Source organism: Rhopalosiphum padi, chromosome 2, assembly GCF_020882245.1.
Source record: "Rhopalosiphum padi isolate XX-2018 chromosome 2, ASM2088224v1, whole genome shotgun sequence".
Taxonomy (NCBI): domain Eukaryota; kingdom Metazoa; phylum Arthropoda; class Insecta; order Hemiptera; family Aphididae; genus Rhopalosiphum; species Rhopalosiphum padi.
This window is the reverse complement of record NC_083598.1, coordinates 61,665,422-61,689,358: the sequence shown is the minus strand read 5'-3', so window position 1 is coordinate 61,689,358 and position 23,937 is coordinate 61,665,422. Positions and strand designations below refer to the sequence as shown.

At 23.8% G+C, this 23,937-nt stretch overlaps 1 protein-coding gene across 4 annotated transcripts in view; it reads right to left on the bottom strand.

The window, feature by feature from the left end:
* Positions 1-23,937, bottom strand: part of LOC132920517 (SCY1-like protein 2) — a 158,165-nt gene that overhangs the window by 108,375 nt on the left and 25,853 nt on the right. For all 4 annotated transcript variants that reach the window (XM_060982969.1, XM_060982970.1, XM_060982973.1 and 1 more), the window contains exon 2: positions 10,614-10,943. In XM_060982969.1, coding sequence (XP_060838952.1) covers positions 10,614-10,778 — 165 coding nt within the window. In that variant the 5' untranslated portion in view covers positions 10,779-10,943. The remainder of the gene's footprint in view (positions 1-10,613; positions 10,944-23,937) is intronic.

Genomic DNA, 23,937 nt, shown 5'->3' with positions numbered 1-23,937 from the left:
ATCTATATAAGTTGAATATATTCAATGAGACAGCGTATATATCCAATATAAATGTATGCTAGATTTACATATATATCTAAATGAACGAATAATTAATAGTAGTTAACTGCAAGCTTATTAGTTATTTTTATTCTACATTCAAACAGCTTCAATCGCTTTATTTGCATTTTAAAAGAAGTGCAAATTGAAGTATATGTAAGCCCTTGGGTTAAGTAAAACATAGATTAAAAGTATTGTAAAAAAACAATCAAAAATAAAAATGATGTGAATTGAGACAAAGGAAAATAATTATTGTAATATGTTCTTGATCAGGAGATTAAAATTAATAAGGGTTTTATAACATGAAATTGACAGAAAAAAATAAATGTAGAAATAATATTATTATTGCATTCAACAGTTAAAATTAACGAAACCAAATTAACGAATAAATAGAAAATTTTTCTTAAAATATTATTGATTAATAATATTATATTATATTAAATCAGCCTGTACAATAAATAATTGACTTAAATGTGGCGAGTTTGGTCATGATTATATGCGATATAACAGTAGACGTGCTATTATTTTCCTCTACACAAAAACCAGCCATATTTAATGACTACATGAATTGCGTTCCAACGTAAAAACATTATTTCCTTCCATTTCACACACTGACTTAGGAATTTAATAGCAAATTATGACCACAGGTAGTTTAAAAATATTGATTTTTAGCGTTATTATGAAATTATAAGTAAGTAAAATGACAACTTGTAGGTAATAGGTTTAAATGATAGGAGTGCAATATAATAATTAAAATAAAAAAATAATAAATAAATTATAAACATAAAATTAAGAAATGTTGTGTAAATGTTTTAGTTCAAGTATCTATATTGTTACTAGGAAGTAAAAAAAAAATACCAGTGTTTTATAATTATTATTTTTTAAGCCATCAATGATAATACCTACATAATTTCATTATAATATAGGTATAGGTAAAACATTCACACTACATGACAAAAAATAATTAAATGTATACATGACATCTTAAGTTAAAAATCTAAAACAGTAATATTGCTCGGGAATATTTAATTGTTTGCGTTATAGATAAAATAATTAAAACATATGATTTTTCATTTAAGTAAGACGATTTTTAGATAATTAAAACAATATTTTTTTAGGCGAGATAAATTAATATAAAAGGATATATATATATATATATATATGTAACACTGATCTTTATTCAAATATATTAAGAACAAATTATGATAGATAATTATATTATAATAAACTCACTTTTATGTTTTGCTATTGTTAATAAATAATTTTATCATGAATATTGCCAATTATATTTTATTTATTCAAAAGGAAAATAATTGAATTTTTTTTTAAATAACCCAAAAATGTATTTTTAGATATATCATTCGTAACTATGCGGGTTCCCATTCAAATGTATCAGAAACAATAATCCTGGCATTTAATATTCTCGTACCAACTTATATTCATCATTATTATTAATTCTAGTCCTGGTGAGAGGATGAGACACAATTTACGCGGTGTATAATACTATAATGGCGATCGGGCTATAGCACCACGGTGAAGTGCCTGTATGTATTTACAGTGAGGATTCACAGGTCACACGGGTCGGTTCATCGCAGCGAGACATTTATCATTTTCGGTATCAACCTTCACACGATAGTGACGTGTTTTTAGTTTATATTTTTTTTCCCTGATCGGATTGTTGGCTAACGAGTACCCATATTTTTTACCGTCCTTAAACGACGCTAAAAATACTATACACGTTTTAAAGCTTGGTGCACATCTGTGTACGGTATAGCATGATAGTTTTTTTTAACCATCCAGACCCGGGCTACGTTTTACTAAGCGTATACTATATAATATGATACGATATTGATTTTTTTGGGATTTAAAAACTAATATATATGTATATACATAATTCATTAATAAAAATATATACGTCCGATTACATGAAAAAATAGATACGTTTATGACAATTTTTTGTCATATTTATTTCAGTTGAAGTCCGTTATATTAATGACCTAAAATATATCAAAGCAGGACGCATTGTTGCATTTGTAATCGTACCCCTTTGCCCGCCGAAAGTATCCATATTATTATATTATAATTAATTCTTCTATCCACCTCCTGTGGACAATTTAAAACTTATGTTAATATTTTAATTTTTGATGGTAATTAATAAAACTTTTAAAATATTTACATAAATTAGCCATCTTAAAATTGTATAAATCATGAAAACAAAACTTTTAATTTCTGATTTGACTTTAAGTAAACCTTAAAAATACTATATAATGTGACTTTTTAATATATTATCATCATATTTTCCAAAATCCCATTTCAAACAATATCAACTGGCAAATAATTATTCTTGTAAACCTCCTGTGCACACGTAAACATATTATATAGGTTAAATATACATTGTAATTTATAACTATAGTGGTGGAATAATTGATTATTCTATTTATAAATGTATGTTAGGTAAGACTACACGTGTATACTCGTGAGGCGTAACAATACTAATGGCAATGATGAATCAGATAAGTTTCCAAAGTAACAGCAGTAATTTACAAAGTTACAAGAATGATCGTGTATAGTCATCACTGATATCTATCATCCACCACTAAACATTTTTATTCAAAATTTCCTTCCCGTCATCATCTTTATTTTTTTAAAGAATCTTACGATTTATAAACATGAGATTATAATAATAATTATAATGCATAATTATTATGTTTTATCATTCTTGGTTTCTGTTATATGTAGAGATTTATTTTCAGTTATTAATAAATAATGTCAATATTTTTTTTTATTCGACGCGCGACGCGTTGAAACTGTTGGTCTAAATTATGTAAGATAACAACGCGCATGACAAATTATTCATGCTTACTGTCGTCAAAGTTCTTCACATATATTTTATTTGAAACCCGTTAGTCAATTATGTAACTGATACAAGAGTCAACCGATGAATCGAATTTCTACGCACCGCATATCGTTAGCATAATAATGGTATCGTTTCCTGTTGTCAGTATTACCATTTATTTCTATCCGATTCAGCTTTTGAAAATCAATTATCCGAAATACCATTATCCCGGTTGAAATTATATGAGGTGGAAATATAAGAGTTTTGCATTGGAATAAATTTGAGTCCATTGACAATCGAATAATTATTATATTATTATTATAATTCTAAAATTATAATTATATAATAAATACACATTTATATTCAGTACAAAATACATAATATATTCTGATACATACCTAATTGCTTTGTTATATTTTATTATTATCCAATTACTAATAAACAGATTCTAAAATACATTATGTATAATATAATATTATAAAGGTATCTTCGGTATCAGTTATTAGTTTTCGGTATTAGTTTTTATAAATTACAAACATAAAAATAGTTATTTTGAATAAAATAAAATTAAGTGCTCTAACGCATAGAATAGTAAATGATTTACAAAAAAAAATAATCACTTCAGTGAACATCATATCTACAGCAATTAAATATATATTGACACTCTGCATATGAAATAAGAATGTAGAATATGAATATTTGCTATTATATTATTCAAATTATTGTACGTGGTATAATATACAATTCAGATAAAAAAAGTGTAATTTTTGTAATTTATACTATCAAAATCTTTATGTTATTAAGCCTATAATAGCTTTTGACAAATGGTCCCCACACTTGTTAGCAGTTAAAAATAGATAAACTACTGTTTATTCTTCTTCTTATATAGATATTCTTAATCCTTATTGTACATTAAGATAATATTATAAATAATTTAGTTTCAGTGATATGTCAAAAAAAAATGTATACCTATAAATAATATATTGTATTTCTTGTAGTTAGGTTGTAACGAAATATAAATAATAACTAATAATCTGAAATTCTGAAATCAAACCTAATAAGTTTTATAAAGTATCGTTTTTATTTAAAAGCTCTTTAGAACATCAAATATTGCAACTGACGAGTTTTCGGTTCAATAACCAATGTCATTTGATAATATTTTAATATTTAATGAATGTTAAAAGCATAGTTTTAATTTCACCAGTAGTCAGTACTATGAAACACGTTTGCAAACATCAAATAGTTTTATAAGGAATATTTTTTATTTTGTAACATAATCAGTAATCGCGCATTCATAAATCTTCGAAAACGATATTTGGGTTATTTTATTTTTTATTTAGCTTTTAGGAGTGCTATTACAGCTCGAAATGAATAAACAGTATATAATATTAATTAAGAGTCTAGATTCTAAACTATAAAATGAATTATTAATTGTAATAAAACAAAATACGAAACCAATATGCGGTACATAATGTGAATAGTTTGATAATACTATTAGATAAAATCCATATAATATATATACAATATAAAATCTACAAGACATAATATAAGGAACGCAGAATATATATAATTAAAAATAATAATTAACAATATTAGATGCTGTAAATGTAGTGAGTAGAAATATTTATGATTGGTTCTTATTTAATAATGAAGTAAAAAGAGAAAAGAGAGGTTTTACGATATTTGCGAATTCGGAGATAAAAGTGGTTAATATTGTTTTATTATTTGAAAAATATTGAGAATGATTTTGGTCAAAGAAAATAATATAGGCATTGGATGAATTGGCTGAGGTGGCATTAAAAGTGAATTTTGTAAGATTATTATGGGGGGTTGAAGGAGTAGGTAGATATGAAAGGATCTCGTTTTTCTCGACGATTAAAACTTTAAGTTTTTTTATAATCAGGACAACATTATAACTAACATGATGGATATCGTCATTACTCTGATATCCATATCTGGCTGGAGAGTCGCGTGACTTGGCAAAAGAATCTGAGAAGTGATCTTCCTCACATTTAACACATCGTGGATCATGGTAACAGTATTTTCGAGTATGCCCGTAATACTAATGTACGTACACTGCAGTGGTTGTTGATTTTCAACAATAAATTTTAAGTTGAGATGAGATTACATTTTGTATAAGAACAACTTCTTGGATGTTTTTTTGATATTAACGAAAATTGTTTTTAAGTTATGTATATGTTATGTATTATGTTATGTATGCTGATAACGGTATTTGCATTAACTGCTTTAAAAAAATTCGAGATGATTTATTTGAACATTATAAGATAGACTATGGATGTTATACTTTTTTTCTCGTGTTATATTGATACAATCAATTAATTATTAAAAATATTACACTAAAAAGGTTAGAATTTTCCTAAATTTGAATTATAAAACATTAAAATCAAATCAATAATTTAAATTTAACAAATATGGTATTAATTTAATGGTTTATTAAATTATACATATAAACAATATATTACAGTATATTTAATACATTTCCAATTAAGCGTTCTTTAAAAAAATTAATTAATTAATCTAAAATAAAATCAGTAAATTTATAAAAATATAATGACTATGTAAATTAATAGTCTATAATCTCAAAGAATCAGACAATCGACTGAACACATGATTTTAAACTAATAAGTTTAAGTAATCATTTTTCGTTTATCTTTTATTTTATAACATAACTCAAAATTAATTTACAAATAACCATAAAGTATCAATGGTTTATTATATATTTTTTTTAATTTAGATATTTTTTAATCTCTGAGATTAATAGTTTTCTCGAACATAAAACACAAATATTTGTAAATATATAGAGCATATTTTAATATTGCATTGGTAGATTTTATTTTATTGCATAAGATATTTGACAATATAATTAACTTATAATATCGTATTTCATCCAAAGTAAATTCATAATAAATTAATCTAATTTTTATTTTTATTTATACCTATGCTGATTGACTGTTTTGCATAATTTTTCATGCATATGGTTTATATATGATATAATTTACATATGATTTAAATTAGAGGGTTTTTGATATAGACATATTTACACACTTATTCTCAAATTGATTTTTAATGGTGTACTATAATAAATTAAAAAGTTGGTACAGTTAAAAGTGATATGTATTTGTGTTTTAAAACTTAGTTGCATAACCCATGTTAATTTTGCATAGAAAAAAGAACTAATTACTTTAGTAAGTTTATTTTTATACATTTTATTCATAATTGATTAGTAATTAAGTAACTAAGTATAGCAGTTAAGCCATTTATAATAAAAATAGAAAACACATTTAATTATTAAAAATGGTTAAAACCATAATAATATTTGTAAATATATACAAAATGTATAATATAATATAAAAATATTGTATAGTAGTGTGTTATAAAATAATATAAATACTATATTTAAAAATGTCTAGACGATATTTTGTAATTAAATATCACCACACTAGTACATCATTAAACAAGGACATATTATGTTCCCTTCTACCTATATGCCATTTGTATCAAAGCTTATGACATGGTATGATATTATCCTTCATACATAGTTACGTTAATGGTTAATAGGATACTTTAAATAGGATACTTGAATTGTTGAAAGTAACCATGTAACTAGATGCTGATTGCTACAGATCTCATTAAAATAATCTGAGAAAATGGTGTTTGGTTCATAGTAATAGCAGAAAATTAAAATTTCAAAGTTTTTTAAGTATCCATTACTATTTTATTATTTATTCATAAATTCATTTTAATTCACTAATAAACGGTTTATTAGAAATAAGTAAAAAAAATGGTTATGATTCACATTAAAAATTCTTTGGAGTTTAACAATTAATTAATAGATTGTTAAGTTAAATATTTTAATTATGTAGTTCAGACATGATTGGTATGGTTTATAATTTATCCTCTTGGATTTAGACTGGTCTTATAGTTTGTTAAAAAATAGTATACTTAAAGTAATTTTAAAAGTTTACAGTGAAAAGATTCTATAAACGCATGGTTAAAAAATAATAGTTTTATTTTAAACTCAAAAAATGACTATAGTTCCTGTGATTATACAAATAGATACATTTTTAAATATAATTTATTTATAAGCTAATTCAATAAAATATACATAATCAGGCTAGTAAAAATTATATTTTTAAAATAAATAATTAATAGTCTTAAAAGATGTAAGATTCTTATTTATTCACATAGAAAGTTCACCACTTTCTAAGTTACGTATGCAGTTGGTAAAAGTTCTATGAGTCACATATATTTAAATCTTATAAACCTAGAGTCATTAAAGTAGTATTTTTATTTTATTTAAAAGAATAGCACCTAAACTACTGAACCTTTAATTAGTTTAATTTCTATTTAAAAACAAAAACAATATTTATCTAATTAATAAGAATATAACATTTTTTTCTTTGATAATATACATTAGATGATGTACTGTGATTCTTTAAAATAATCGTGTAGTGATGTCGTTTTTGAATTTATTATATTTTACTTATGACTGCATAAATTATTTTATTTTACATTGTTTATTTATTTATTTATAAGCTTGGCTTATCCTTGGGGCGTATAATTTTGGAATACACAAAATTTGCTTATATAATGTGGTAGCAGAAAACACCAATGCAGATACTTTACACAGTGCAATAACAATTAATTTTATTATATTATAGATTTATGATTCATATTATATATTATGTATAATTACCGCTATTTTAATTTTAATCAAATATATGTATATATTTATGTATTAATTTATTGGATTCATTATGACGGTTACGTAAAATATTTCAGTTATGATTTTTAATTTTTAACGTAAAGCAATAGCGAATTATATATATATTTATATATTAAATTAAATGTTTTCCATTAGTTCACTCACGTACCATATTATAATAATTGATAAATAGTTTTCCATGAATAAAACAAAATTTTTTAGTTTTAGTATTATGATTATAATACAATTTAAATCAATAATTTTTCTTCTATTTATCTGAAACAATAACCTGACCAGGTTTAATGTTCAATGCATCCGAATTGCATATCAAAATGAATAATATTTTCCAAATTGTATTCCATATATCCGTTTACCAATGATTACTTTAGATGCAAATTAATTTTTTTTTTTAATTGATTTTTTTATAACAAAGTCAGTTAGATATAATTATAGTTAACTTGTGATTCGGATTTATTTTATTTTTTTAGTTAGAGTACAAAACAACTAATCACACCAAGATACATCCTTTAAATTATTATTAAAAAAAAAATGTATTGAATTTATGACTATATAGTATATATTTTTTACTTGTTATAATATGTTGTATGAATCAATAAATTAAATATTCTTAACGATTTCTATTGATTTTTTTCATTATTTACATTCAAGTCATTCTATTATATATTATACAATTGTTAGTAGCCAGTATTCAACAGAATTTTTTTTTTTAATATCACTTTTTATATTACCTACGGTTAAATAAAATACAATGAATAATAAATTATGCAATTATTTTAATTTACCAAAGTTTAAAAGAAAAATAATAATTTGTATTTCATTATTGTACTATTGAAAAAAAAAGTTTGAAATATTAATAACTACTATTATTAATATAAGCATAGTGCAGCTGAAGTGTAATGTAAAATATATATATTATAATATTTTTTTTATTTATTGATTTTTATAATAATTTATGTGTCTATAATGTCCATTAGCTACATTTTTAAACAACTTTATAATAATATAGTGATAATTTATATATTGATTTGTTTTATAAAAATTAATATTTTGTTCTTGTCATCTTGATCTGGTTCTAATATGGTATTTCGATGGTTATATTATATATCAGTTTAGAAATTATTGAGATTATTTTATAAATGTTGAGTTTGATTAAAAATATCCATACAATTATCACGACACCACATGATTCGCATATGAAGAAGTTTTTTCTCTTGCCATAAAGAGTATATTATAAGTAACCAGCTAGTGTATGTTCTCCATAAGCGATTTAATATAATTTATTTTTTTGAAACTAGAATTTTTCATCTGATATATTTTTTAATTTGAATTAATTTGCGGCTTATTTTTTACATAAATATTGCTATTTTCCAACATACTGTTTTTGTTCATTTTATATACGAGTATAATTGAAAGACGATTGACTGATATTAGGAAACTTATTTTTAGCTATAGCTATTTAAGCTTTTTAATTTCTCAATTCCCCTAAAACATATGGACCATGATGGTATCTATATCGGTATCATATAATAACTATTTATTTGTTATTTTTTAATGATTCCAATATTATTTTTTGGATTTTTTGTTATAATTTATTATGTTATTGAATTGCTGAAAACATTATTTAGAGAACTCTGAACTCTGCGATTCACTGAATGTTATATAAGTATTTCGTTTGTTTTTCATAGGTTATAGTTTGTATTGCCTTAGGGATAGCTGTTTCTTCATCTTTGAAAATCTAACATCTATTGAGAAGTTAACACAACGGTGCTTTATTGTGGAATATCATTGAGAAGTCAACTTCGTCATCAGTTTTTGAAGCACCTGTATATATTTTATGATAGTTTTGTTAGTTTTATAGTAAACTTTTGAAAGTGTCAGGAGATGTCAATTGTTTGGTTATATTGCATATACCTTACTTAATGTATACTTAACATAACTCAACAGAGCCTAATTTATTTTTTCGTGGTTATTAATTTAAATAGGATTTATTTGATTTTAATCCATTAGTTATTTTTTTATATCAATGATGTTTAAAGAGTAAGTTAAATTATTGGTTCAGGACAACCTTGCCAAGTAATTTAATAAGACGTAATTAATTAGTTATAATAAGATAAACATAATTAAATTAAATACCTAACTAAAAGAAAAATACATTAAAACAATGTAATATTATTTATTTGAAAAAATTATAATATGTTAATATAACTATAACCTGTAAGTAAAATAATTGGATTTCCATAAACTATTTTAAAATACGAGTTAATATTCTTTTAAGTAAATATTCTCAACATTTTTCACTATACAAATATATTATTTATAATTATTATAATTGTTTTTTACTCTCTGAACTATAACAATAAAAAAATATTTGTTGACTGTATGTGTTCTACAACTCGACATTTTATATAAAAAATAAAAGTTAAATGAGGTTTTTAAGACTTATTGTGTACTTATTTAAAAGTTTTATTGTATAACAATAATATATAAAACTAACGCTTATTCTTTATTTTTATATTTTTCAACAAAAATTATTTAAAAAAAATATCATAGTATTAATATTATTAATTTATTATTTATACTCATATTACATAAAAAAAAAAATACCTAAAAAACCACGTTATTTTCAAAATATTAGTACCTATTTCATACATCTTTAACTTTATAATAACTAACTATTATGTAATACAATATTTAATAGTATATCTTTCATCTCAATAATTTTGAATATTTATTTGATACTCATTGTTAGTTTGATTTATAAAATGCATTAAGTAAATTTTATTTTAAAAAAATAGAAAATTTTCATTCTTACTTAGCGGCATCTAATATTCTAACATATTACGTGGATAATATTATATAACTTGAAGTGTTTTATATTCAAATTATGTCCGTTAAACGTTTGTGTCGATATCCATTCTACCGACATCGATAAGTAGCGTACATCACTTAACGATTTATGTAGTTATACATTCGACCACCGTTTCGACTTACCTTTCCATCTGGTTTTCGGAACCCCTCGTATACCTTCCATATGAGCTCTGGGCCAGCTGAGCACACAAATTTACCGACCTCGAACAGGTTGAGGATGTTGTTGGTGGACAACACCTGTGCGCCCTGGCTTGCGGACGACGTGCCTGATTTAAGTTTGGAGAACATTGTGCCGGCGGTCGACGGCACCGATGGCAGACTGCTGCCTCGCCGGAAGTCTGACCAACCTATCTTGTCGGATATTTGATTGAGCTCGATAAATCGCCTGAGACCCGGACTGTAACGTACGGACGCCGGTCGGTGCCAATACGTCGTTGTCGAATCGTGTGTACACTGCGAAATAAAAACGAAAATGATTCTTGAATACAGTTTTTATTTCAAATAGCAATCGAAAGATTATAATAATCGAGTCATATCATTCTGTGAAATATATAACATTAACAATGGTACAATAATATCGAACACCTAATGCCTTTTACTCCTATCATAACGATATAAAAAATGTGGGCGAGGGTTATGTTTGAATTAAATTTAATCTATTAAGAGATTCTTTTAATCAGAGGTTAAACAATTATCTTTTAATGAAAAAATTCTATTTATATACTAAATAAATATAACCTAACTTAACCATGCAGATTACATAAAGTAACTGTTTATTTTGACGTAGGATTTCATAAAAGATATATAGCACAGTATCAAGATTTTAGAGTTGATGTCAACGGTATATATTTGAATTCAGCTATGTGGACATAGGACCGTTTTGACTAGCTGAAATTGAAAGTTTAAGAGGCGGATGTACTGTGTTATACATAGTTACTCTCAGAGATCAAAAAGCAACACAAGTTTGTCTCTGGAATATTCTATATTCAAATATCATTAGCATCTTTAATGTAGGAGGAGATATATTTTCACCAAGACGTAATACACTCGACAATTCAACATCATCTGTGTACGTCTGAAATGAAAACGTGGAAACGCATAGATACATAATATACACTCTGAAAGTTTAATTTCCGGCACACATTAGTATATTTTTGCCACTGTGTACAATTCATTGCGATTAGTAGCAATATTTATTGATTAATAGCTCAAGTGTATTTTTTTTATATTGCTATTGAAGTGATTGGTTTTAAAACTGTGAATTTGTATTTAATTTCATTGGAAAATATTATAGGTAGAAATAAGGTTCTATAAGACATTGTATATTATGTTTAATTTTAAACTTTTTAGTAAAATCATAAATGTCGTACATTAAACAAATATTTTTTTTTAGTATTATTACAATATATTTAAAAACCACAAGAAAAAATTACAGATCAAGTAAATATTTTAAGAAATATATTTATAGCATGTACATATTTTAATTAAATTTCAATAAAAATACTTTCCTAATGTATGATTAATAATTATTTACTATTATCTTCATCTAAAACAAGTATAGTTAATATAGAAAACTAATGCAGGTGTACACTGAGTACATATCTTTTTTTAAATAATTTCTCTAACATAACAATGGAAAAGTGGTAAAAGTATTTGAAAAATAAACCAAAATATTAAAACGCAAAATTCTTTTTACTTAGTTTAAAAATAGTTAGTAAAATATCAGTGTTAGTTAAGTTAGATTTAGAGATAAGGGTTTTATTTTTTTTTAATTAGTTGTGTGATGGTAGTGCTGATGGAAGTTAAAGTTTTTGAAGAGGTAGTAGAATAAAATGAAGCAATGTGGCTGATCACAGAAGAAGACTGCATGTTGAAAAGGAGAATCAGTGAGTAGTAGATTATTGTCATCAATTTAGATGAAGCTGAAAATAACTATATAAAAAATTAGAGCAAATACGTGTCCTTGAAGATAAGAAACCAACTAAAAAAGCAGCAAAGCAAATGAGAAATATATAGCAAATGACGAATATTCTGCATCGTGGTTACAATAATAAAGGATAAAAGGGTACCATTGACAATAAGAGTAATCAGATGTTCAGCAGACCCAATCGGGAATTAAAAAAAATCTAAAGAAAATGAGGAGGTGTAAACACTACGAAAACTAGAAATCTGCAACTCAAGGTCATACACAAAAAGGATCACAATTTATAAAACAAAAAGTTAATTGAATTAACACAACTCTACTAAAGTTACTGTCAAAATAAATGAATAAATTAAATATAATATTATATATATATATATATATATTTATAATTAGATATTTAGGATTTATTTTTAGAATTGTAAGCTGTTTGATCTTTGAACGCCAATTTAAATATTATTATTTGATCGTTCGACATAATACACATGTATTTCGTAAAGTCCTTATTATTTATATCCATAATAACTCTTTTATTGTCTGGTTTCTGCTGTTCGTAATGTAAATATATTAACTTAAGTATTATATCTACCACCAACATTTTAAACATTTTTGTCTTAATAACATTGTTTGTCTAAAAAAATATAATTAATTTTAACAAACCAAAAATTCGTATTACCTTGATATGAGCCATTATTTTTATTCATTGTGTCCTTAATATTATTTTAAGAAATAAGGAAGTACGTTTATCTCAATCATTTTAATCATTAAATGTTTAATATTTTTAAAATTACTCACCTAAAATGTTATTGAGAAGATTACAATCTAACATGTTTTCTAACAACATTTTTATATGAACTGAGCTTTTTTTTAAAGTTATTTTTGAATACAATTAATTAAAATAAAATGTATTTTATTGATATCTATTTTTAATCAATAATGTTTATTTCTTAAATTAAATATTATAAATTAATTCGAAAATGTTATTTATGCACGATTTCATAGTATGTCATAGTATATTGTATATATAGTATGGTTTATATGTTTTTGTGATATTTTTAATAAATGTATGAATAATAATGTATTAATAATGTGTAAGTATACAAAAATATGTTTGTGTAAGTATAAATTTCCGGTCAATGTGATTACCCTGTAATGTTTTCACGGTAAAATAATGGTACTAGGAAAAAAACAATTGCACGTAAAGCATGGTGTAATTACCATGGTGAAAACAAAAACATTCAGTAAAGGAAGAAATACATTTTACTAAGAATTACTACAACTGAAGCTAAATAAAACGATTTATTTACATAATATTTTTTTTCATGAATTTTAACTTGTTAGTTTGTTGGTTCAATAACATTATATTATTTTAATTGTAATATTGTTAATTAGTAAAAAAAAACATATATATATAAAAGATTTAAAGTATAACATGCTGTACCCTACTTCAAGTTTATATTGTTTTGTTAAAACCTTTTGGTGTTAAATCCTACAGTAGTGAAAATCTCTTTCCACGTAATCTCTAACATTGGTATGCATATTAACTGAATCCCCGCGCATGACACAGCTGGGTTTGGTCACATGTTACGCATATAGTGTCTAAACTTGTAATAAATTATGTGTCATACACTTGTTTGGTTTAGTAAGAGTTTTTAAATCTTAAAATTTTCATCTGAATATTTCCTTTTAATACTGTTATTGTTTGATCTAATTGAAAAATTGTAAACAAGAGTTGTTGATATACCTGCCGTTTAGTTATACTTCATGTGCATTTCGTATAACAATGAATGCCTGTTAAAGGCATGTTAATTAGTATAATAAACAAGCTTAGATTCGAGAGAATTATTTCAGAAACAAAAATGTTTTTGACATATTATTGTCGAATATTTAAATTTTGTTTATCATTCATGATTTACCCTTGCAGGAGAGAGTATCAAAAAGTTTCCAAGGTTATAAGGTTAAGGTTATATTTTATATCGAAAAAAGTTTCATGAGGTTTTTTTTATGTTATATATTGTAGACTATATTATTATTGTTTTTATTTAATTTATAAATAATTATTACTTCACAAATTAGTAACTCTAGTCACTAAAGTATAAATATAAAATTACTTATATATTTAAAATATACACTTATATATATATATATATTTATATATATTATATATAAATTATATGATAATACACCTATTTTATACTATAAAAATGGCTATAAACTTATAAAAAGCTATCATATAAGTTACTATATTCTATAATTAAATTATTAAAAATTCATAAATAAATATCACAATATTATTGTTAGACAACAGATACGTTTAATGAATGATGGTACAGATTTATGGAGAGAAATTTTATTGAAACACTGGGTATATTTAAGTTGGTTTTCGTCACAATTAATCGTAATAGATACAAGTAAAATTAAAAGAAAAAAATTCATATGTTATATATTTATATATGTGTGTGTGTGTGTGTGTGTGTATAGTGAATCGTAAAAAATTTAATTTTGACACACATGTGAATCATAGTTAAATAATTTAAACTATTTTACTAGACTAATTACAAAATTTAGTTTGAACTGTTAAAACAAATATTGAAAACAATGATGACCTACATATAATTATAATAGGTATTAATACTATTAATGATTAATCAGTATATTAAATTGTGTGTGATCAATGTTCAAATTGAATTTAGTACACTCAGAATAAAAAAAAGTTCTATAAACCAGTGATTTAATAAATTAATATTTTATATCTGTTATGTTATGTAGTTTTTTTTTAATTTCTATAAATTATAAGCCTGGTATAATATATATATTTACTCTAGAAAAAAAAATAAATAATAAAATAATAAAAATACATAATAATATTATTAAATAATATAATGATTAACCTACCAATAAATCATATTCAAATAAATTAAAAAATTACCTATGATTTTGTATAATAATTCAAAAATAATTTAAAAGATACTTAATTATAATTAAGAAATGGAATTTACTATGTCGTAAAAAACGCCAATAGAACATAATATAAAAGATAATAATTATCAATAAATCCACGTTAAACCAGAAGAGTGGTTTTAATTCTAAGTATTTTGCGTACAACTGATTATTATAAAACAAAATAATCGACAATCTTCTAGCTAACAATATTGTTTAATTGATACAGCATTTGGTTATGGAGTTGAATCAATAAAACCTTTTAATTTTAATCTCACGATAGTTATATCTGCGAATTTAATAACCGATTTGTTGTATTAAGGAAGTCCATTTAACTTTTTCATAGAGAAATAAGTCACTGTAATGTATGTATTAAATTTTGATTCAATAATAAATCATAGCGTACGAAAAGCGATTCTGATCAAACACAAACCGACAGTCCATATTTTATAAAGTATTTATATTGTTATTAAAGTAATTTATTTTACTTTATATTGGAAATACTGTAAGTTAAATTGGTTTTTACCCAAAACATTGCATTTGAAAATGCCATTGTGCATATAAAATATAATAATATGCGTTAAAAGTTTCAAGTACCGACGAATAATACTTTCAAAGGACAACAAATAAAACTAAAATCATTATTCTTTGTTTAAACATTTAATTTTATCCAAATTTTAACTTAAGAAATCTGCATAAATTCATTCATAATATATATTTTTATAATTTTTTTTTTAAAATAACTATCATAACAACTTATGAAAAATATTTAGAGAAAACATTTAAAATATACATCAATAGCACCAAATGAGACAAATTATTTATAAGAGTATATCATGCTTAGCAAGTTGACTGCTTTGTAAATTTCTTTGATTTTGCCACGAACGCCTAGTATCATATATGCACTCATTAGTTTTTCAACCCGGGTTGAGTATCATATATGATACTCAGTTTTTTTAGAAATTCTGGCTTGGGAAATTCCCTAGATTGTAAATAAATAAATAATATTGAAAAATTTTGAGTATCATATATGATACTCAAGGCAAGGTTGGCAAATATTGTTAAAATGTATAGAAAGAAATTGGATAGTTGACCGAGTATCATATATGATACTCAAGGCAGTCAGCTTTTTAGGAAATTATAATATAAATATTTTGTATCTATGGATTTTTGTAATTTATGTTGTCGAATATTGGTTTGCATACAATTTTAAAAAGTAATGGAAATTATTTACCTTTGAACTCCCAGATTAAATATAATTTTATTTTAGAAAATAGCTTTAAAGTTGACAATTTAAGCTTATTTATTGAACAAAAATAATGTGAAAACAGATACAAAAATATAAATAAAATATACGTTATTGTAAAATCAATACATTCATGGCTCTAGTTAAAATCTAAATTAGTAAACTATAAAATATATCAGGACAATAAATTATATAATTTGACTTTTAATAAGATTTTATTACAATATGATATCAAGAATACATTTGTGTATACAACAAATAGAAATCATTTCCATATTAATGTCAATATGTCTTAGTATATAATTTTTAAAGCACATGATTAAAATATTAAGTAAAATATCCAGAGCAAAAGAGGAAAAGATTTCAACGTAAACCATATATTATTATCATGAATTGAATTTGACATTACTGTTGAATTAACCAACCAACGGTGTCGCATACAAGACAAATTTTCATGGATAGATAATATTTATTTAATTTTATTATATTTTACTGGTCTGTCAAACACAGCTGTTTCGTGGGTTACAACCAACGGCAATAGTAGAATAATAATTGAAAATGATAAATTTCGAATATTAAGTTCGAAAGAACAATGCATTTGCACAAAAATTAATGCCGTTAGAATCATTATCGAATTGAACGAAATCAATATTAAAATGTTCAATATTCATACAGATCAGTAACTCATGATACGAAATTAAATTTTAATCTTCGGTGCTAATGTGATATACTTTTGGATTTCTATTATGTTTTTAATTTTTATAAATTTGAATTAGGATTTTTTTAATTTAATTATATAAACATACGACATAATTGGTTGAAAAAAAATCCAACAACAAACCTATACACTTTAAAGACTGAAATGAATCATTCAATAATCCATTCTAAAATATGAAATACAAAACTAATTTTATTAAACAGTCTAACAAAACTTTTTTTTTTAAATAAATAACCACTTTCTATAATACATAAAGAGTACAATGAGAAATTTTGATTACACGGATTTAAAATGAGAGGAATAAGAATAGGAAATCAATAGTGCCATCCGACTGAAAAATAAAAAGTAGATAAATAAGAACTATCTAAATTCAAAAACGGTTTGTTCAACTAATAAATTATTTATTTATTGAAATTAATATTTGTGTATGTAAAATAAAGTACTGTTGAAAATAATTTTGTTTGTTTTGACGTTCAATTTTATGATTTATAATTTGACTCATTTTAAAAATACACATTTATTGCAATTTAATGTATAATAAAATATTTCCATTATATCCTAAAATAAAATTGATTTTTGATTCAGCAATAATTAATGAATAAATTCGTAAACGTATAACGACATTTGTGTATGTGATAAAAGTGTATTCATAAACAAAAAATGATATATCTTTCATTCAATACATTTTCCGCAATTGTTCTAACAATAATCTTGTATGAATAATAATTAATATAATATGAAAATATACATCACTTAATTTTTTTCGATTCTGTCACCAAATGGCACTCATAAAGTCATAACTCATAGTTACGCATGTGACAATTGCAGGGAATATTTGTTTTAAAATAAAAGTAATTTTTTATTTTTAGAATAAAATTAGATACATTTGTTTTGGATACATAAATATAAATCGTGAAAATTATTGCGCTATTTGTGTGTTGAATAATATGAGCAAGTTTAATCTATTTTTATTTTCTAAAAAAAAACAACTATAAACACCACATATTTATCGTTTGATACATTGCATAATATATTATTTCTTAGTTATACGTAAGATGCTATTTTTATTATTACATTATTGCATTTATAAAAACAAAAAATGTATGATAACTACTTAAAATAAAAAAAAAAAAAATAAAAAAAAAAAATAATTAGAAATAATTAGAATAATAGTAACACGGCGTCTTGTATAGGCAAAAGTGGTACATATCCGTGGTTAATGACCACTGGCTAGTGGGTACTGGGTATTATATAATATTTATGTAATATAATAATAATTATTATCTAATTTTGTACTTTAAAAAAAATATCGAATTATATTATTTTATTACCTACATAATTTTAGTCAGAGTTAAAGATGTCTTAAAAGCGGCTAAACAATAAATTACATTATTGAATGGAAATTGACCAACCGTAATACTTCAGTTACCTTTGCTCTTACAATATTCACGGGGGCGAATGTTTACGCAGTTCATGACTAACTTGAACACCGATATTTTATATTGGCATTAGTTCACCAATTTTTTTGTTAATTGCATTATTCACAACTCACGAGAAACTTTGTATTAAGTTTTTAACACAGCATACATTATATTTTTTTATCTTTATTTTTATAAATAATATTTAAAATACTATAAAGTATACTAGGTATTACAGATTTTATTTAATCATAATTTAAGTTGACTGATATAATTATTATAACAGTTATTTCAAATCTATTTAAAATCACCGTTAAGGTAATTTTGTGTTGTGCGTAGATAAAAAGTAGATAAAAATAAAATAATAAAATATTCAAGAATAGTTCATTATATTATCAAGAAATGTTTAATATGTTTATTCGATTGTGTAAACCTTGATGTACTTAAATGTAATTATATTATTTCAGGTTAAATGTATTCTTATGTAATGACTTCGGCAATTACAAGCGGTAGAAAAGTTAAATAAAAATAACTAATGTAATCAAGTTCATAAGTATTATTTATTTTTATTTTTAAACGAAATTATAAAATTCACTTATCAAATTACATAAATACAACTAATACTACCATTTATTCGCTTTTTATACAATAGTTTAATAAAACTGATGATTTTTATACAATTATATGAAATTTAAGGTTTGTATATATTTTTTTAATAGTGTTTTGACATCGGCTTTATACATTTATTTTCTTCTCATATCGACATTGTTTAAATTATATAACTGAAAATCGTATTTTATTCTTATCTGATAAATTACTTTTCATAAATTTAAAATATTTTCTCAACTGTTTTAAATCACACGTATGAAATGTTATTTTAACTGTTTTTCTGCGTAACATTCATCAAATATATAAGTAGTGCCGTACTTATTCATACAAAAATTAATCTCAAAAAATTAATATGTTACATTTTCATTTAAACTTAAATTTATAATATCGTTTAATTTTGTTTTTGTTTTTCTTAACTAACTGTATTATTAATAATTAATTTGTTTTTAATTATGTACATATCCATGTTACTAAAACATTTTTAAAGACTTAAAATAACCTATTATATATATATATATATGTATATTTATATATTTATATATCTAAATATTTGTCTTTACTAATATATACGTCATATTAAATTAACTTTGAGCAAATACTCTATGCATAAGAAAATATTAATAAGATTTTATAATTTGGATAATATAAAAAAGTACTCATTACTTATAGATAACTTTAGTTATTTAAAAATATTTATATTTTTTAGAGTAATTATATTTTTTAATTAATGTATACATTTTTAGTACATAGAAATACAAAAATAATTTATATAGGATTAATTTCACATTTTATAATATTGGTATGAAATGTTTTTCATGGTAACGTTGTACAAATATAATACTAACAAGATACAATTTAAGGTTTATTATTATAAAATATTTACATTTAAAAGTAACAATAATTTTAAAGTTAAATCTGTTTGAATGTATGTTTTGTATATGATAGAATAATTTAAATTATTTAAATAAGTTGCACACAATTTTCGTGATAACTTAATTATACTTTAAAATTAGAAAGTTGTCAAACCGAATCCGCATTATAGTATTTAAATCAAAACAATATTTATTTAAATACATAAACAGATGATACAAAAGTCCTAACAATAGTTATTGTATGTGAGTTGGATGTATAATGTATTTTTAATACTAAACTACATTAAAATTATAGATTTATGGTTTTTATAAATATTTGTTGTTTTTGCTGAAAAAGCTTAAGTTTAAACGACTCTGGCAGCCATTCATGACGATCACTGACTTTCTTATGGCCACAAAAATGCTATGATTTCTAATCTTTTTCCATCGCTTATTTATTCTTGTACATAATATTATATTTATCAAAGCGATGTGTTTAATTGGTCAATACTTCTATTTGTTTTCCTTTCAGATCACGTTTATTTAGTATGACTAAATCGTTTTTTTTTATTCTTGAAAAAAATACATCTAATATCGCTAGAAACTGCTGGATAGTTTTTATTTGATCAAAGTTCCTAATATAACAAATTGCTTTCATTGTGGAAATCATCAGTAGTGTGTCATTATCTGTGGATGGTGGCGTCAATTTCCAAAACAGATACAATTATACGAACATGTACGTTTTTCTTATTTTATTATGAATCAAACGAATATGTATGAAATGTGTTTTATCTTTAGATGTGGGCGTACGAATACCCGAGGCTATTTTCGTATTATATATTACAATATTATAGTAATAATGTAATTATTACTTTCAAAACTGTAACTTTTAAGATAATTATAAGTATATGTAAAATGTTAAATTTTAATAATGCAAATAACTCGCTTAAAAAATAAAATATTGTAAAAAGCCGACGAGAGAAAACAATAAACGTTCTAATCTTTAAGTTTTATAACAAGTGAATTCGCTCTAATATTTAAGGTAACAAATTAACAACAGAAAACCGGAATTGCTGAACCTAAATAATGCTATATTAAGCGCAAGTAAGACCGAAATAACACATGAATGTACGACGTTCTCTTATGTATAATTTATTTGTGTGCTGTGTACATAATACATTTATATATTATGGTTGCACGTGATAATTGTTCGAATCTATGATTATGATCATAATTAATCTATATATACATGTATAATATAATATGATTGTGTGTAATCAACGGTCTGTACCAAGCAGACAATTATTATTGTAATTATTTCATTATCGTAATATTTTATTTCTCTTTAAATTTAATTTAAATAAAATTATATTATCTAATAAAACCAATTATAATATATGTAATTATTTATTAATCTTTCTCTCGTCTCCAATACTCTAAATCCCATAGATCTACTATGTATAAACATATAAGTATTGTCTAAACAACAATATAAAATCGCAATGCTTCAATTCTACGAGCATTTGTCATGACTCGATTCCAAAAGCCAACCATTGGGCGTTCTGTAATCAAATTTCAATATGTTTATTTTCCAAACGATACCATCACTAGATGACTTCCATCAAAATATGAACACAACAACGATGACTGAATCGTCTATGGGCCAACAACCAAGTATCTGTTTTTCGACAAACTACTTTATTCATTTTTGTTATTATCATAACGTATTCAACAGTTTTAAACTTCTCCGTAACTACCCACCTTTTTTACTCACGCATACAAGAGTTTCAGAAAACCACAACTAAAAGTACTGCCGTTTGCAGCCCTCAGTGGGTGGACAAGAACAAGACTAAGGATCGCTATTGACATCAACTCAAATGACGTAAATGTATTTTTCTCAATACCTCTCTTATATAAAACCACACGTTTAACCACATTCATATAGCTATATATAGTCTCCTAGTTTATATTCCAAACAATTCAATACTTTAAGCGGACAAGTTTATTTTTGACAGTTACAAAAAATTCAATTGACATTTTTATTCTTATTTAAAATACATAACACCTTTTTTTACCCGTAACCTCATTCTTATTATTTTACTCACCTAAAGACTAAAATGGAGAGATTTCCATCATCAGTTGGACATTTCATCTACCTAACCGGGTGCACAGTAACCTTATTAAAAATGCCAAGTCATAACAAAGTTATTAAACAAATTGTTATTTATCATTGACTAACATATTATCAATTAGCATTTATACATTTTTGCATTAAATATTATAGATGCTATTTAGTTATATTATATTATATATATATATATATTAAATAGAAAATAATTAGTTCATACAATTCAGTGTATAATTTACAGTGCATGTATAATAATATAATAGCCGGTGTTATAAAGCTATGTTAACATATTTATTTAAAATGATTGATTTTTTAACATAATATATTTTCACCTTTGTGAATTAGTTCAAATAGATAACTATTAGAACATTTTCTAAATAAGTAAAACAATTACAACTATTATGAACAATATTAATTAAAGAAAATTGTATTTAAACTGAAATATCAAAAGTTGAAAATATATATCAAAATCTATCAATATGATTAAAATGGGTTATAGTTTTGACATTTGTTGTTAAAGCGTGAACAAAACTGACACGAATGACATATGTAGTCTAAGTTTTTATTCGAATATTCCTTATGCTTTATTTGAAAATCATAAAATTCCTTTTCAGAGAAGTATTGAAAATCTGTCATTTAGATTTTTGGATTTTTGTTTTATATATTATAATATTTATTGTGAAAACTAAACAATAATAATGAATAATTATATAGTATACTTGAAGTTATAGATGATTTTTTTTTTAATGTGGATTTTATGTAAATTTATTTAAACACAATAACTGTTTATATTTAAAATGATTGGATTTTTTTGTATAGTTTTATCGACGGTCTGACGAACTAAGCCAATTTACTCTTACAATCACATTATGAAATAAAATAATAATGATAAAAAAAATTGAACTTATAAACTAATAGAAGCTTATTCTTTGTAATATTGAATTCCAAACATCAATAATAAAAATCCAAATTAATATAATAACAACTCTATATACATTTATTACGTATATTGTATACAAAATGTGTATCAGTGAAATGTCTAAAAAAGTTTATTAGCATTACACGGAAAGAAACACGAAATTAAAAGAAATATGAAACCATGAAGGTAAACGAACGATCCATCAAACTGACGTATTATGATAATAAATTATTAGAAACAATATGGTTTGGACACGTTCTAGTTAAAGAAAACGAATAATTTTTAATATAATAATAATATAGTAAGTAAAAAGATAAGTTATACAAAAAAATACCAACGAAACGTCAAGCCTGAAGCCTGAAATGTAATTACGAACGATAATCAAATAAACCGAATTCAAAGAATTCACGCAATAAAGATTTTCCGACCATCTGAGATTTTATAAAATAAAAGGAATCGTATTTGTTATGCCAAGCTCGATTGGTCATGAGAAGCTGCCTGTCGCGTGCAACAGGCAATCATCAATATCGAGAAATTTAAATTGCAATATACATCAAACGAATTTAAAAATGTTCCATTGTAGTATAATAATAAAGATTTTAGAACACTTGGAATCATTTAATTTATTCGTTCTAAAAAATATTATTTTTTAACAAATACGTCTAAAATAAAACCGTTTATCAAATTCTTTTTAGTT